The sequence below is a fragment of the Zonotrichia leucophrys genome, chromosome 7, assembly GCF_028769735.1.
Source record: "Zonotrichia leucophrys gambelii isolate GWCS_2022_RI chromosome 7, RI_Zleu_2.0, whole genome shotgun sequence".
In the NCBI taxonomy this organism is placed as follows: Eukaryota; Metazoa; Chordata; class Aves; order Passeriformes; family Passerellidae; genus Zonotrichia; species Zonotrichia leucophrys.
The window spans coordinates 132,495-150,436 of NC_088177.1; the positions used below are offsets into that span (position 1 = coordinate 132,495).

The window sequence follows — 17,942 nt, forward strand, 5'->3', positions numbered from 1 at the left end:
TGTTTCATTTCTTCTGAACAGTTACACGGTAAAATTGACCTGGGAGAAACAAAGTCTATTCAGGATGGAACCATGAGTAGTAAGGATTTTATAACATCAGTTTTTCTTGTTGACTAGTGACAGTAAATATTGAGAAAATACAGTGTCATGGTAGATCAGAAGCTCTAATTCAAATCTGAAATGTATGATTTTATTTCAGTCTCATAGGAAGAGAGGTATGTTTATGCTACAGCCATAATCCATCATTTCACGCTTTCTCATGTGTTCCAAGGCTCAGAATCATTCATGCCAAGAAAACTGGTAAAAGAGATGCTGGGGGCAGCGGGGACGGGGGCGAGGAGCCCCACTCCTTGGAGACGCCCGCGCCCGGCCGCAAGCGCCGGCGGAAGGGAGGGGACAGCGACTACGACGACGATGACGACGATGACAGTGATGATCAGGCAGATGAGGATGATGAGGATGAAGAGGACAAAGATGATAAAAAAGGAAAAAAGGCAGAAGTTTGTGAGGATGAGGTGGGGAATTGTCAGTATAGTGAAACTTTATTTGCAAATAAGCTACGGCTTGTTTTCCTTCTGTTTTTCTGTAATATGGCACTGTTTCCCAAAAATGTTGCCATAAAAAGGAGGGAAGAATAACTTACCTCTAGTGGTTTTAAATTTTGATTAGTTTTTATTATTTTGTTAACTAAAAAATGAACAATGCAATTGCCTTTAGCATTCTCTGGTTTGTACCTTGAGTGATCTTCTTGTGCATTTTTTTCCACAACTTCCCCCACATAATCACTGCCTGACTTTATTTGATCACAAGATGATAAATTTTATTTGTCAGTGTCAGATATAATACAGGAAGTATCAATGAAAGATTTTTTACTTTGTTGAGCTGGTTTTTAATGGAAATGTTATAATTTCAATGTCTACAATTTCACATAGACATTGAAATAAAATGCAAATGTGGACTGACCAAAGACTTACCGATAGGATTTTAAGGGATGCCATTATTTCATGCATGAGAAACACTTAAAATTATTTTGAGTATCTAAAAAGCTTCATAGAAACTAAGATTAAATTCTGTAGTATTGTGTTCATGCACAAACTGATTTACTTCCAGTTTTCAGCAAACGCGAGCTTTCTCCTTTGTCCATGTCTGGGTGGTTTCAAAATATTCAAGGTGTATCCTCTTTTTAATTGTGTTGTTGCTAGTGAAATATATTGCACAAGCACACAATTTGAACTTATTTTTTCTCTTTAGTATTTTCCTCTCATTTTCTGTTACATCTTTTTTCTGTAATAATGATAAGACATAGTAGTATGATTTTATCCTGTAATAAATATGGTGTGACAGTATATTTGGTTATTATAGGATGATGGGGATCAGACAGCAAGTGTTGAAGAATTAGAGAAACAGATTGAAAAACTGACAAAGGTGAGAGATCATTACTCTTTTTTCTACTACAAATGTGATCACTGGGTGTTATGAGTTACTATATTAAATGTAAATTTCAATGCTCCAAGTTAATATAAATTGAAATAAGTGTCTACTCTTGTTTTGTGAAAGTATGAATAACACTCCAATTCGTGACACCTGAACTGTGAGTTTTGTCCGGTGGCACTAAGTAGAGGTCACTCAAAAGGCAGTTAATAGTAATAGTTGATAATATATTTGCACTTCAGAGAATAATGTAATTTTTATCCAGATCTACTTCACATATTCCTGTTTGTTGATCTTAGAAAGTGATGACAAATTTTGTATATGAGAAGCAATGGCTTCACTTATACAATGAATTGTTTTTCTCATGCCCTCCTTTTCATGCTGATTTCTGCCATTGTGCTCCAAGCCAATACAGAACTGTCTGGGCTTCACATTTTGAAAGAAGCAGCAATAGAATTGGAAGAGCAGTGTAAATGAGAAAGTTATAATGTTGTATTTAGGGGTACTCATGACCCATATTTTTATTGTTCCTATTTGTCATTTAAGACTTCATGTGTTGGTTTCCCTCATGTTCCAAATTGCAGTAAATTAGCAGTCCAGGATTCCAGCTGAGTCCCATCAGTGTCAATTTAGCAGAACAAGAACTGAATAAACTATCTGAAGTTCTTGTTGGTCTCCCTCAAAGAGCTGTGTTATGTCCAAAGACAGAGTTTATTTTTGTGTATTGTTGTTGTCATTCTTTTATGAACAGTTAAAATATCTCACTAGTCTCCCATCAACAGTTGCATTATCATCTGTCTTCAGGGCTCTGTTTACCACTGGCTGATGCTGTGTAATTATTAGGATTTCAGCTGTTCTCCTGCAATGATATTTTTATTTAATCCACTGCTTTTTGAGAGTCAGGGATAAAAAGACAAGGTGCACCATTGCAGTATGTTTTTAGAGTCAGGGAGTACTTTAATGGATTTTTTTTAAAGGAAGTTTTGTCAGTAAAATAGTCAAGGCAGTGATTGCGAGTAGAATATCCCACAGATACACACAGACACACCACTGTCCCGAGTCTCTGAGAGGGCCTCCTTGTCTGACCCCTGAACTCCTGTTCAGTCTGGCAGCCAGATGTTTTCTGTAATAATGAGATTTTTTTTTAACCACCCACCGATTTATAATGCTCTCCCTTTTTTAAATAGCAACAAAGCCAGTACAGAAAGAAGTTATTTGAAGCTTCCCACTGTTTGCGTTCGATGATGTTTGGTCAGGACCGTTACAGGCGCCGGTACTGGATCCTGCCCCAGTGTGGTGGGATCTTTGTGGAAGGCATGGAAAGTGGTGAAGGTAAGAGCCATAAAGCAATGGTGGCACACACAGGCATGCAAGGCCAAGACATTGTGCCCATCTCTGGGGGTGCTGGCAGCAAGGTCTTCACCCTCAGCCAGATGGCCTCAGGCTGCTGTCAATAGAACTCACCCCTTATGTGGTTCTCTGGTATCTCTTTCTGGTTATGAAAGATCAGGTAATACAAAACAAGGATTGGTATTTTGGAAGTTTTCAGTTGTTATACTTCCACATGTTAAGCTTTTACCTACCTGCAAAGTTTCTTGATTCTGAACTATTTCACCTTTCCCTATGGCAATGATCTCTGTGTATGAAAATCAGGGGAACCATAGAATGCAGAAAAAATTTTCATCCTCAGATTTTCTGCAAATGCACAGACTGTTCTGTGCATGAAAATAGGATAGATGGCTGCAAAAATATGACAATTACTTTCATGCAGTGAAGTATCTTGTTTTCTAATAAACGACATGATTTAGTGTCTACATTTTACCAATCAATGTTTCTTTAGCCAGCAATTGCTGAAATCACTTTGCTAAAACTAAAATGTAATTTTGGGCTTGTGACAGTTATATATTAACTGTGGTTGAATTTTTCACACCCTTTTAATTGGATAGATGCAGAAATTTTGTATTAACCTGACTTTTTTGTTGGTATTGGAATTTTTAAACATAAACCGTCATTTTGGCCACAGAGAAATCCTTTCTAATTTTCATATAGGTGAACCAAAACCTCATTTCTCTCACATTTTTTCCTTCAAAAAATAACAAGAAAAATATCTGATGCATATCAGAATTGCATGATCTCATGCGAATTACATATTCTAGAGAACTGTTTAATTAACTGTAACAGTACAGCATAGTAGGAAATTTGAGCCTGGTTCATGGTCCAAAAATGAGCCCTAGAACTTCTCCTAAATGTAATCTTGATGATCAAATTCTCTTTCTAAAATGGGTAGCATAAAAAGTACTTTCCTGTCTGTGTCTTGCTCTGCATTAAGTTATGCTCCGTGTTAGGAACGGTTTTGCACAAGTAGCTGCGTACAGAATGTGCTGCTTGCATTTCTTTGGTTTGCTGTATTTCATTATATTTTAACCAGATGAATTCCCAAACACTTTGGAAATGATACACAAAGAAAATAGTTTACATGTACTTACCTGTCTTAAAATAGTAAAAAAACGCACACAAACCACCCCACACAAAGTTTTAGCCAAGAGCTGTAGGGCAGACCTCTGTTTTTTAATGTTGTCTTAATGAAAGTTTAATCTCCCTGAAAAGGAAAACAGAGGTATTCTTATATTTTCACCTACCTCCCTTTCCCCTCAGCTCCTAGTTTGCCCTCTTTATGGAAATTCTACACTTTATCTATTTCTAATTCTGTAACCCTAACCCTAAATCTTGGCAATAGGAGACATAAAGTCTTGAATGGTCTGTCCATTTAAACAAAACTTCTCTATCCCTTTTGTGTAGTCATTTAGTCATTTTCATGTTTATGCTGATACCTAAATTGTTTATATTTTGATACAGACAATAACTATGAACACATTTTGGAGTTTTATGCTGGTACCTTAATTGTTTGTATCTTGATACAGACAATAACTGTGAAGACATTTTGGAGTTTTAATAAGAGGGGATGTAACTTCTTCATAGAAATTACCATTTTTCAGGAGCAAGTAAATATTTGTAGATGCACTTGCCATGAACTGTAAGCTGCGTGTTTATTTGTGACTATGGTATCTGATAAAATAAGGAGTTGGATTTTCTACCTCCTTCCCCTTATGCAATCAGTTCATTATTTAAAAGCATTTTATACTTTTAAAGACCTTTTGTCTGAGTTAGCAGTCAGTATAAGGGTAGAAGAGAAATAGTTAAGAAAGACTAGTTGTGCAGAGAAAAAAAAGTCTTTTCCTTTCATAAAAGCTAGATTTTCAGATTTTTTGCACCTCCTATGTTTGAATAAACTTGTTTTATTTTTAATCAGCTTCTGCTTGCTGTATTTTAAATTGATTAGATGTCAGCTGTCTGCTTAGTTGTGTGGAGTTCCAGTCATGCTGCGTGGCTCTTGAAAGAGAATTAAACGTCATAGACTGTTGATATTGTTGCACAGTTAAAGTTGTTAATGATTTGTATTGAAAGAAGTAAAATGTTTAATGCTATTTTGGTATTTGGGGAATATTTTTGTAACAGGAATTTTGGTTCTCTGTTTCATAATTGGCTGTGTGTTTATTGAAACAATCAGTTGCAAAAATAAACTTAGGAGTGAAAACACTGCACTCTCTTGATATCACCTGAGAAGCTTCTCGATGAGGCATGCAGAATTCTGCATAAAGAAAGTTGGCAAAAATTTGTCCCGTTCACAGACTTTGCACTGGCAAACTGCTTCTGATGTAGTACTGGATGAATTCAGTAGTGTGTTAGGCACGTTGAGGGGATTTTTCCTAGAGGTGTTTAGTCGTGTTTAAATCTGTATGCCTAGAAGCTTGCTCCTTTGGCAAAGTGTGCTGTAAAGCGAGAAGGGATTTCATTAACAGCAACAACAGCAAAGACATGGGAATCTAACATGTGTTGACCCAAAACCAAAGTTATTTGTAATTCAAACTAGGATTATAAGAAGTTCGTAAAATAATTGATCTGTTACAGGTAATCTGTGTTTCTTGCACCTTTTTAGGTCTAGAAGAAATTGCAAAAGAAAAAGAGAAATTAAAAAAAGAAGAAAGTATGAACATCAAAGAAGAAGAATTTGAATCAGAAGAAAAATTGCATTGCTTAACTACAACTCACTGTGAGCAAAAGGAAAATCTGAAAGAAAAGGACAGCACTAACCTGTTTTTACAAAAGCCAGGGTCATTTTCAAAATTAAGCAAACTGTTAGAGGTAGCAAAAATGCCACCTGAGTCTGATACTATGTCCCCAAAACCCAATGGCAGTGCAGCAAATGGCTGCGCATTATCTTACCCGAGTAACTCAAAAAACTCTCTCTGCAGTCTTCAACCCCCTGCATCACAAAGCTCCGTCGAGAAGCCCGAGTCTAATAATCTTTTCAGTCCTAATGCCAGTGGGACAGGAAAGTTTTACAGTTCTCCACTAATTCCAAATGATCAGTTGTTAAAGACTCTTACTGAGAAAAGCAGGCAGTGGTTCAGCCTGTTACCGCGGGTGCCCTGTGATGACACGTCAGTCACCCATGTGGACACCCCAGCCACTGCAGCTCCCCTCACTCCTCAGTCACATCCACCATCAAACTCACCCTCACCTGTTCCATCTCCTCTCCTGGGCTCAGCCTCTGCACAGAGTCCAATGGGATTAAGTCCTTTTGCATTGTCACCGCTGCAGGTAAATAAATTAATTTTTGAATAGCTTGAATTTGCAGAGTTTATTTGGGCAGGATGTCTGTTTATACAAATTATTTCACAGACCTACAATCATTATATCTGCATTTTAAATTTTTTTTTCTGTTTCTAAATGTTAGTAAGTAAATACAGAAATTTTATAATACTAGATTATGATGTATCAAGTAAGCCAATGTATGATATTTTGTATGTGTATTTCAGTAATTAATTTGGCTTTTAGAGTGGTACTGGTATTAAATGAAAAGCAAGTAAATACAAACTAGTTTTTAGAAGTGTAACACACCAAACCCTACCTTTAGAGGCTATTGTTTTTTAGCATTAACAGGGCCCTAATAAGTTTTACATGTCAGTGTTACATGAGTTTTTCTGAAACTAACTGAAGTATTGAGTAAAGGCTTTCATTGTGTTTTGAGTATTGTTTGACAAATAGCATCCTAATAATAATTCAGGTTTCTTGGTTATAGTAATGGTAGTTGTGCTTTCCAGCAGATGAAGACAGGACTGCCTATAATGGGACTTCAGTTTTGTGGATGGCCTACAGGAGTTCTTACTTCAAATGTTCCATTTCCATCTCCTTTACCTGCTCTTGGATCAGGGCTAGGATTATCAGAAGTGAATGGTAACTCATTCTTGGCATCTAGTGTTCCTGCAAGTAAAAGTGAATCACCAGCACTACAAGCTGAAAAAATAGCTTCTGCCCCCTCTACAGCAGCTGAAGTAGCCAAACCTGTAGATTATCCTAACCCAAAGCCTATACCAGAAGGTAAGTGTAATGCAACAGTAAGGTGATAATTTCTGCAGTGTCTCTATCATGTTACAATTGTTTTAATAATTTGCCTATTGATTTTCTAATCAGATCATGTGTGATCACATAAAAAAAGCACCTGCAAAGTGTTCATGTGCTTGTCTTGATTTAGAAATGCAGTATGGATGGTGGAGGATTACTGATCCAGAGGACCTAAAATCTTTGCTTAAAGTGCTGCATCTCAGGGGAATAAGAGAAAAGGCCTTACAAAAGCAGATACAGAAACACATGGATTATATCACTCTGGCCTGCATCAAAAACAAGGATGGTATGTAGTTTATATTTGTTACACATGGTGTTGGGGCACCAGACAACAGATATAGAACTCTCCTGGGGTATGTTTAGCAGGAGAGTTAAAGTAGTGGTTGGAGAAAAAAGTTAAAGGTCTCCTCATCTGTAGCTGTGTTTTCACCAGCCCTGTTCTGGGAACTTACTGTATTAGAGAAATGCCATGTAATGTAAATAGTTCTCGTGATATAAGTAACTTTCTTAAGCTTGGGTAACCTTCTGAAGCTCTTTCCGTCCCTGTAACACTTGGCCTTTCCTTCCCTTTCCTGCCCTTAAATTGCAAGTTTGAAAGCATACAGAATTTGTTGTTCATATTGGGTATTTTAAGAATAGTATACTTTTACAACAGTTTTTCAGCATTTGACTGGAGTGAAGGGTAAATCAGCTTGAATTTACCAGTGCAATTGAAATGTTAATTAAAATAATAAAAATGTGATTCTCAAATACAGTTGCAATTATTGATATCAATGAAAATGAAGATAACCAGGTAACTCGGGATGTTGTGGAAAACTGGTCAGTAGAAGAGCAAGCTATGGAGATGGATCTTGCTGTTCTTCAGCAGGTGGAAGATCTAGAGAGGAGAGTTGCATCAGCTAGTTTACAAGTTAAGGTAAAACCAACTTTCAGTAAAATGTCTCTTTAAAATAAGTGGTATGAATTTAAAGCAGATAGCAGTCTTTGTGTATTGGTAAGTGCCTTCTTATTCCATCCTAATTGCCTACAAATGAAATAGATACACTGTGCAGTATCATGGAGATTTGTGTTTGAAACATTTTATTGCAGTTCAGTCTTCAGCTGGAGATGCTCAGATTGGCAGTTCCTGGAGAATGTTCTCCTACAGTGCAGTTCCATGTACATCTTGTTAACCTTCTCTGAATGCAAAGACCGTATTTCACAGAGACTGCTTAACTCTTGGGGAGGTTGCCACAGTTCTGCCTGGGTTGTGTGATTTTTGCTGTTAATGCTTTCAGAAATGTCTGCAAGTACATCAGAATAATTTGCTTGGGTGTTGTAGAGCCATGGAGAACATGTAATGGTTATGAGTGTGATACAGTTAAGAATTCTCTGGATTTTGAAATTTTCCAAGGTGGGTGTAAGGTTATCAAATTGCATATGTTTGGCTGTAGTACAGGTGCAGTGTTTGGGATCTAGTTTTTGGCATGAGATGGATGTTAATTTCCTGTGTCCTGATACTGCCTTCTGAGCCTGATGAACAGGTAGACCTGTTCTGATGTTTCAGCCAAGAGAACGGGATACTTCACAAGGGGGTAAAAATGCAGAGTGTTGCAGAAAGGTCCCTTCAGAAAGTTCAGTAATGCTTGTGTTTCTTGATTAATTGTTTTAGTTCTCTGGATATTTTGGAAAATGTCTCTACAGATGGATTACAAGTAACCAAGATCTACTGGAAACAGCGCTTCAATTACTTAGTTTGATTCCATAAAACAGTTCCTCTGATTACACACTGAGTTAACAGCAACCAATAAATGCCCAAACCTTTCTATTGACATAGGGTTGGCTGTGTCCTGAACCTGCATCAGAGAGAGACGACTTGGTATATCGTGAACATAAGTCAATTACTAGATTGCACAAGAAGCACGATGGGGATTGTGCTGGAGGCGGAGAAGGCAGTGCCAGCTCCCTAGAGCGGAGGAGTGACAACCCTCTAGATATAGCTGTAACCAGGCTCGCTGACTTGGAGCGGAACATAGAGCGAAGGTATCTGAAGAGCCCCTTAAGTACCACCATTCAGATCAAACTGGATAATGTGGGCACAGTTACTGTCCCTGCTCCTGCACCATCTATTAGTGGTGATGGTGACGGGTAGGTTATTGAGATTAACTTGAAAAATTATTGTGCTTCTTTGCTAATTGGAGCCTATTTTCTTATTGCCTGTTATCTATGTACTTTCTTGTATGTCTGTGATCCATATGGATCATCTTATTCTGCATGGTGCTTTGTAAAGAATTTTTTGTTATGTTTGTTAATATTCTTGCAAAGTTATCTTACATTTAACTGGTTGTGACTAAGCTTTGAGGCACGTAGCCACAGTCTGTGCACTACATCAAATTTAGTTGCTTAAACCTTATACTTATTGGCTGTGTATGTTTTGTCATTGCTTGGCTTTCGGTGTGATAATGATTGTCTCACATTTAAACATGAACAAACACAGGTGTGACCTACTTAATTTGCTTGTATTTTAATGCAGAACTGAAGAGGATATTGCTCCAGGGCTAAGGGTGTGGAGAAGGGCACTGTCAGAAGCACGCAGTGCTGCTCAGGTAGCTCTGTGCATTCAGCAGTTACAGAAATCAATAGCATGGGAAAAATCCATTATGAAAGTTGTAAGTATCTAAACTGTTTTTGCTGTATCTTGTGTTCCAACTTCAGACATTTTAAGTTAATGTATTTCTTATTACTTCACATAAAACCTCACAAAGTTAAACTGTACATTGTGCACAGATGAATAAGCCTAATGGAAAAGATTGTCCCTTGATTGCCAAATTCAGCATCCTGAACTTGCTAAGATAGAAAGCTCTTGTAAATGGTTACGTTATTTAAGATGGTAATTATTCTTTGATGATGGCATAGAGGTAAAAGTCATCTTGCTCCATCTGATGAAATATACTGGTTCTAATGGAGTGTTTCTAACCTCACCCTTGACACAAGTTTTATGGAGGTTCAACATCATGTATCCTTCATTAGGGATTTCATTTTTCAGAAAGTTGAGATGCTCCAAATATGCAGCTTCTTTGCATGCAGAGTTCTCACAACTGAACATACAAATTAGTGTGTGAAGAGACAAGCTGAAATATCTGTTTCCATGTACACTCAGCAGATCAGTCTGTGTCAACTACATATATAAAAAAAGCACACGAAGTGGATATGTCAAAATTTCAAGGACCTCTGAACCTCAAATTCCTGAGCACAAAACTTGTTACTACAGCAATAGTGACTATGATGTGATCGAGTATTATCAGTGTTGTGTAGATAGTGGCAAAAGTGATTCTTCCATTTGTGGTCCTTTGCCTAATTTTTTAATTTCTGTCACTCCTATATAAATTCTAATTACATCTGGACAATTAAAGGATGATTTAAATAAAGGCTGTAATGTCAGGCTGTACTTTTGAGTTTATATGGCTGTTGGTTTTAAGCAATAGCTTTAGTGCAAAATGCTTATGAATTTGGTAAGAGCACATGAAAAGGCATTGGAACATTTCAACATATTTAGATATACTTCAATAATTATATCAGAAAAAAACGTATCCCTCTCAATTTGGTTTAAATATTCTTTGCATTTAATTACAACACAGTTGCTTAGAGCAGGGTGCTCATAACACCAAGGTCACTGATTCAGTCCCTGTATGGGCCATTCACTGAAGAGGTGGACTCGATGATCCTCATGCGTTCCTTCCAACTCAGAGTATTCTGTGATACCAATAAACATTCTGCTGTATGTTTAAACATATGGTGTATGTTTAATATGTTTAATCATGTATTTGGTGAAAATATTAGAAGATTTTTTAAGTTCCTGAAAAATACGTCTAAAAAGAAGGTAATTAGCAAAATCACACAATGTATTTAAGAAAATTGGCAGTCCTTTAGATATTTTTAAGCTAGTGTGAATTTTAGGAAGTGCCGGGATCATTTGTTTTGCTTTACTGCGTTTGTTCATGGTTGCCCTTGGATAAGATACTACCAATTATTATGTGGGAATGCCCTTGTAAAATATAAATTGTCTTTATTAAATAACAATTTTCATATACAGTATGGGCATAAATGAAGAGAAGATTTCTGAGATAGTATGTTTGGGCCAAGAGGTTTTGATAGGTATACCTTTACTTCTCACTCACATTAATGAATTATAAAAAGTGCGCATCTTTTTGTGTGCTCTAGGGACACATATAATAATTATATAATTATAATGGTCTTATAATAAATAAATTGCTTTTCCAACATCTTCCCCAAATGTAGCCTTTAATTTAGGTCCTTACATACTCCGTATATTCCTCTATGGATATGAGCACTAGCAGATTCTGACTGAAGTAAAATGAAAGTATTTTTGAGAGTGAATTTATGTGTTTGAAGGAGAAGGGTAATTTAGGTACCATTTATGTGTTTCAAATTTTGAAAATTGAATTAAAGCCATTTTTCATCAATTACAGTACTGCCAAATTTGTCGAAAGGGAGATAATGAGGAACTGCTGCTCCTTTGTGATGGCTGTGATAAAGGCTGTCACACCTACTGCCACAGGCCCAAGATCAGCACTATCCCAGATGGGGACTGGTTCTGTCCTGCCTGCATAGCAAAGGTAACACTCCTGTCAGCACCAAGGGGCTGGAGCAAGTGACTGGTTTATTATATGTGGTAGAGTTACAGGTCTACCAGTGCTTTTTTCAGTGAAAATAATGGTCTGTATATTTTATGGGGAGCTCTCATTAAATTATGAAATTAGTAGTTTTATTTAACTTGTATTTTATTTGTTCTAAACTATGGGCTTTTAAATGTAAGTAGGTCAGAATTTTCATGCTTATCCAATACCATAAATTTTCATTGCTTTTTAAGAATTTATTCAGTATTTGTCTTTGAAATTTCATCATTAAGTGTTAACAGATCAATGTGTCAGGTTCTGTTTCAAAAGAAAAATCAGAGAAAAAACGTTGTGGTTTTTTTTCGTATGTTTGTATCAGTCATTTAGTACTGGACTAATGTTTGTCTAAATGTATGCCAACTTGATTGTTAGGAGGTATTGTTGTACTAATTTGAATGCCAAGTGCATTTGTATTGTCACAAGTTGAGAGCCTAGGTCATGAGTACCAGGAATTTCTGCAGCCTTATTTGTCTTCAGAGAAGAGCAAAAAGGGAATAATCTCTAATATTAAATATTTATTTTGGTGCTTCTGTTTCTGATCTTCATTATTGTCTATCAGTGATAACAGAGGTTTCTGTAATTTCTAGGTTATTACTTATTTCAGTTGTCTCTTGTAGGCAAGTGGTCAAACCCTAAAGATAAAAAAACTTCAAATTAAAGGTAAAAAAAGTAATGAACAAAAGAGAAGCAGAAAATTAGCAGGGGAAACAGAGGATGAAGACTCTGCAACTACAAGCGTTGCCTTAAAAAGAGGAAAAACAGACCCTAAAAAAAGAAAAATGGATGAAAATGTTTGTGTAAGCCAGTTAAAGCAAGAAACTTGCACTGCTGTTAAGAAACCTAAGAGAGATGGAGACTCCAAGGACCTGGCTATATGCAGGTAAAGTGTCAGATGCTAAATTGAGGGGTAAGTCTTATTGAAACAAGTAGTACTTGATCCTTTTTCTCTCTGTTCTGGGAAACAGGAATGCTGTTCTTTGACAAATGTAGGTATCTATACACGTTGTGTGTGTGTACCTGCACACACGAGTGTCTCGTGGGAGAAGAGCGAAGGCCAGCCCCAGCTGCGGTGGCACTGACGCCTTTCTCAAGGGTATATCGAGGGCAATGTCCGCTTCAAACGGGCACACGTGAACCATCTGCTGTGGTAGCATTGCTGCTCAGCCTTGTCACACTCCTGCAAAGTCAGGTTTAGCAGCTGGTTTGCAAATGGTTTACACTGAGGATCATAGTTGCAGGACCATGTTTTCTTTTGGAATGTTGATCATTGAATTTCATCTCATATAGGTCGCCTGGAGAGAACTCAATGCTATATTAGTTACTTCGTTGTCTGTCTCTATGTACATTGTTCTCAGCCTTCAACAGGGCGCAGGATAAAGTTTTCCCTTTGTAAAATGAATAGTTTGGCAGTTCATAGGAATTCATGTAATAGTGAAAACACTGTGAATGTATGAATAAAATATAAAAATACTGATTCAAAACCTTATCTTATCTAGTATGATTCTCTCAGAATTGGAAACTCATGAAGATGCCTGGCCTTTCTTACTTCCTGTAAACTTGAAACTTGTTCCTGGTTATAAGAAAGTTATTAAAAAACCTATGGACTTTTCTACCATTAGAGACAAGCTAACTAGTGGACAGTAAGTAAACCTATTGTAAATTGTACTTTACATTTTAAAAATATTTAAACACTGAAATACAATACATGTTTAAAATTAGCCAAACTATATTGTTCTGCTCTGACATATCTGTGATTACTTTTACAGTCAAAATAAAAATTCTTCATTGTATGCTTTTATCTTTGCCATATCCAAGTGAAATAGCATGTTGGATAGGAGAATGTGAGGAACTGGCTGAAAAACAATAAAACTGCCAGGTCAAATGCACCAAAACAATCAAAAGGAACCTTTTTTCATGGAGACCCCTTAGTGTTTTTGCATGTCAGAGAGAACCAGCTGAGTAGGCTTTAAGCTTCTGTAGTCCCTGTAAATGATGTAGCTGTGGAGGGAAATGCCTGCTCTGTTGTAGGTAACACTTCTGTAATGGTGGTTAATCATTTTATAGTCCTAAAATTAAACTGCATGGATTCTTAAAAGAGAAGACCACACTACATGCCTCTGTGTACCTTCCCTCCTTGTTAATATCCCTGTGCTCTAATGAATCTGTGAAGATGGACCCTCTGCAGTGTCTGTTGGCTCCACACAGCAACTTCCCTGGGAGAGCACAAGAAGCTTTTTAACCTCTTCAGACTTTTCCTTCCATGAATATGAGATTTAAATGCTCCCCATGTGTTCATATCACTAGACTTGTAACTTCTATTATTTTTAATAATTCCTATGAATATTGGAACAGTCTTTGGGCCATTCAGGGGTATATTCAGGATAATAAAAAGAATTAGCAAAGACAGTGATCACAAGATTATTTGGGCAGCCTTTATTTGCACACATTTGTTCCTCATTTAGATAAATTAAGCTCTACTCAACATTTTGAAAGGACCCTGAATGCAAGAATAGATGCATAAATGAAAAACAGCCATAGCATTTTAGCTAGAAAGCTGTTGAAGAGAGGGAGGAATTCATTTTCTAAAAGTTTGTTTCCGAGTACAGGCATGAAATTCTACCTTACAAAACTTGTGAGGAAAATAACAAAACAGTGACAAGAGAGTATTTCCTTTCACTGATGTTCATTTTCATGTTAGAAATTCTAATTTAAATTCTTACTTAAATATTTTCTCATTTAGTTGAAATATTTTTCCTCTGTGATTCTCTGTGTACCAAAAATCATTCACTTTTTTCTTCTTTTTAGGTACCCTAATCTTGAAGCATTTTCGCTGGATGTCAGGCTTGTTTTTGACAACTGTGAAACTTTCAATGAAGATGATTCTGACATAGGCAGGGCTGGCCATAACATGAGGAAGTATTTTGAAAAAAAATGGACAGAGATTTTCAAAGTGAGCTGAAGCTACTAGGACTCTTTTTTTTCTTTTCTTTTTTTTTTTCCTTCTTTTAAATGAGGACTGATAAGACCAGCAATGTGAACTATATTTACATGGAAGTGCAAGGCACATACATAACTAATTTTTTCCTTCAGAATATCACGGAGTTGTGATACTAGTTTTAAAGGCTTCACTCCTACAGCAACCATGGCCCCTTGGTTATTGGTTTGTGTGTTTTAACAAACTAATTTAGGTAGAACAGGGAAGCACACCCAAAGAATTTCAAAGAAAGGGGTGTTATAGTGCAATAGCAATTTATCAAAACGCACTGAATATTCAACCACCAGAGCTCTACTTGGGGAAATGGTTCTCTTTTCCCTTTCAATAAATATCTATTTTTCATTTTTTTTACTTTGTAGTTTATTTTTTAGTGAATGTATTTAATTTTATGAATTATTTATGATTATACAGCATTCAGAATCTTCGTTTTCTGTGAAAAGGAAGAACTAGAAAATTGCTTTAAATATTGAAAATACAACAAGGAATGTTTTAAAATATAAAACAAAGCCAAGTAAAACTGTTTACACTGATGTGCTGTGAAGGCACTAAAAATTAAACTTTACTGTAGAGTTACAAGTACATTTATATATATGTTGCTGCATCACTTGTGTAGTTAAATTGTATTTCAAGACAGTGAAGAAAAATTGAGACATGTATATACTGTTCATTATTGTTTATATTAAGTCTTGTTTTAAATATGTATGATGTGTACATATTGTTTGCAGACATTATTGTTTATGCCTTAGGAGGATGGTAGCATTTTATTTTAGTCTTAAGGTAATTATAGCTCTATGGCTTGTACAGTAATTATCCTCTACCAACACTGTGGAGTCTCCTTAATCTTGGTAGTGCCTGCCTTTTAAACAGGGTGTAGGGGATATTAGTTTTCCATTTTTCTATTTTGTTATATGATTTCAAGCCCCCACGGCCTCAAATCCAAGTATAATCATTATTTGTATCCATGTGGAAGAAAATTGTGACAATTTCCTACGCACACAGTATTTTTTCATAGAAACATTTCCTCCATTTGCCTTGCCACAGAATAACAGAAGAAGACATTTGTAACCACTGTGTTTTATCTACTGTGTGTTGTGGTGGCCTGTTGGGGCAAATAGATCGGAATTTTTTTTGTACTAATGTAAGAGTACTTGAAGTTTTATTTAAAAGAAATGTTGTGGAAAGGTAGCATTCTTTTTCTTTTCCCTTTTTAGGAGTGTTATTTTTCACTAGTATGTGTGGCACGGATACAATAAAAGACTGTTTTGCAAACCAGATTTTCTTGACAATTTTAATACTTCAGGTCCTATGTATACAGGTTTTTTGGTTTGGGGTATTTTTTAGATAATATCTTGGGAGTCTTGCATTTAACATTGAGTTCTTTTTATGATGCATCTAATTCTCTTGGGCATTTAATAGTAGCTCATAAGGAAGCAATTGCCAAGCAGTCAGAGAGAAGTTCCCTGCCTGTAAATAACGGTGGTGTGCAAGGTTGAGATCACTGTCCTTACAGACATGGAAATGCACATGTTTGGACTGCTGTCCTTGTAAGGTTCTGTCCCTTCTTTGGCCTGTAGAAGGGCATTAATCATACTCCTTGCTCTGACTGAAGAAAATACAGAAATTACAAACAGATATTGTGGAACTGCAATATCTGTAGTTCTCTCAAAATAATGTTGGGGTGTTGGTTTTTGCTTGTAAACTAGGTCTGCTGTGTTTGAGTCTTAGTGCCTATTTTTTAATTAATGTTTCCATTGCTCTCCCCAGAATATCTTGTTCAGTAATATTTACTTTATTACAAAGTTCTATTAGAATAATCTTTATTACTTTGAATAAAAAAATCACATTTGGGTGTCAGTCAGTCTTACATGCTAACGTGAACTTCCACACTGGCTGCTCTGTGCCTTTTCATGACCTTTCTGAAGACTTCAGTAAAGAGGTTTGCTGACATGTACCAGAGATGTGAAGATTAATCAATGTTTTGAGTTTATGATGGTAAGCTTGTAAGAAGATGTTATAAATACGCTTAGGTAATTGAGAAATCTAGTTCTTCAATGATTTTTTTCAGATTTTGTGCTGGTTTATGCTTTCTCTGCAATAACTAGACCTATTAGTTTTCTGAAATATCAGACAGGTCACTAGCTACACTACATATAATATCTATAGTACAAGTTGCATTTTTTTCAGTTTGTATCCCAATTCAGCTGAACAGCCAGGAAGTTGGCAACATCTACTCCTGGAGTGATGACAGTGAGACAAGCATCACCTCTAACTTGACATGGCCAGTGTATCACTTTCCTTGCTAACAGCCAGTGCCTTCATTTCTCTTGCAGTAAAATTAAACTTACAGGAAATATAATATTTGAATAGCCAGCTTGAGTCATGCATATTCCCTCATAGATCCATAGAAAAGAGCAGGGATTTAACCACTAGAAAAACGTTGGTAACGTTTCCTCTTTGCTAATTTTCTCTCCTGTTGATGTTTGTATGTTTTCTTAAGAGGAAAAATTTTCCAGTGTGCTCTCATACTTTCTGAACAAACATGACCAGTCTTAGTTTACAGAATTTATTCTGAAACTTTCAACTTACTATTTTATAAATACTGTAATGGTACTCAATGAAGAATGCTATGGTGGAGTGTGAGTACTCTTTTGTCTGTTGTCATCTCTTTGGCAAAAACGGGATGATAAAAAAGCAGCTGAAAATCAAAATACGTATGTTTAAAGAGGTCTAAAGCCTTCTTTTTAACAGTGGTTGTCACCTAGGATTCAGAACAGTGAAAGACCAGGCTTCAGCCGTGGATCACAGAGTGTGCAGTCAAATAAAATGCTATAAAACACGGAAGGCCAGTTATTTACGGAATGCTTCCTGGGCGCAGTGACTCCGAGAAAAGTGACTTTGTCTCCCTCAAAACGTGTAGGTGCCGGCTAAACCATTTATTATGTGTAAGTTGCTGAGCGTGTATGTGAAGGCGTGGGGAGAGGGCGATGGTGTAAGTTCCCTGACGGCTGCTGGGCCTGGGGGAGCACTCTTTGCTGGAACTCCCCTCGCTCTGCTCGAGGGCCGCGCCTGTGGCGGGCGGAGGCCGGGCTGAGGCGGTCACCGTGTCCATCTCAGCCGCAGAGCGCGGCCCCGCTGCCCGCTCGGACGCGGCTGGTGCCGGGCAGTGCTCTGACGTGAGGGCGCGGCAGTGGCCGGGATCGCGTCCGGCCCCGCCAACGTGCCACAGGCGCAGGGCTCGTGCCAAGGCAGGCATAGCGCCGGCGGCTGTTGTGCGGCTCGGCCGGAGCTGAGGGGCGGAGGGCTGAAGGTCGCACGATCCGCGCCCACGCCGCCTCGGGGCCGGGGCCAATGGCGGCGCTAGAGCGAGAACCGCA

General features: G+C 37.3%; 1 protein-coding gene across 15 annotated transcripts in view; it reads left to right on the plus strand.

Moving 5' to 3' along the window:
- Nucleotides 1-15,837, plus strand: part of BAZ2B (bromodomain adjacent to zinc finger domain 2B) — a 94,347-nt gene extending 78,510 nt beyond the window's left edge. For 9 of the 15 annotated variants that reach the window (XM_064717705.1, XM_064717710.1, XM_064717712.1 and 6 more), the window contains 13 exons: nt 272-515; nt 1,363-1,425; nt 2,619-2,763; nt 5,429-6,093; nt 6,597-6,873; nt 7,028-7,183; nt 7,653-7,813; nt 8,714-9,024; nt 9,410-9,545; nt 11,367-11,513; nt 12,191-12,453; nt 13,070-13,213; nt 14,379-15,837. In XM_064717705.1, the coding sequence (XP_064573775.1) occupies nt 272-515; nt 1,363-1,425; nt 2,619-2,763; nt 5,429-6,093; nt 6,597-6,873; nt 7,028-7,183; nt 7,653-7,813; nt 8,714-9,024; nt 9,410-9,545; nt 11,367-11,513; nt 12,191-12,453; nt 13,070-13,213; nt 14,379-14,532 (2,866 nt within the window). In that variant the 3' untranslated portion in view covers nt 14,533-15,837. The remainder of the gene's footprint in view (nt 1-271; nt 516-1,362; nt 1,426-2,618; nt 2,764-5,428; nt 6,094-6,596; nt 6,874-7,027; nt 7,184-7,652; nt 7,814-8,713; nt 9,025-9,409; nt 9,546-11,366; nt 11,514-12,190; nt 12,454-13,069; nt 13,214-14,378) is intronic. The other 6 variants (XM_064717717.1, XM_064717718.1, XM_064717719.1 and 3 more) reach the window with 3 other exon arrangements.
- The last annotated feature ends 2,105 nt before the right edge of the window (nt 15,838-17,942 follow it).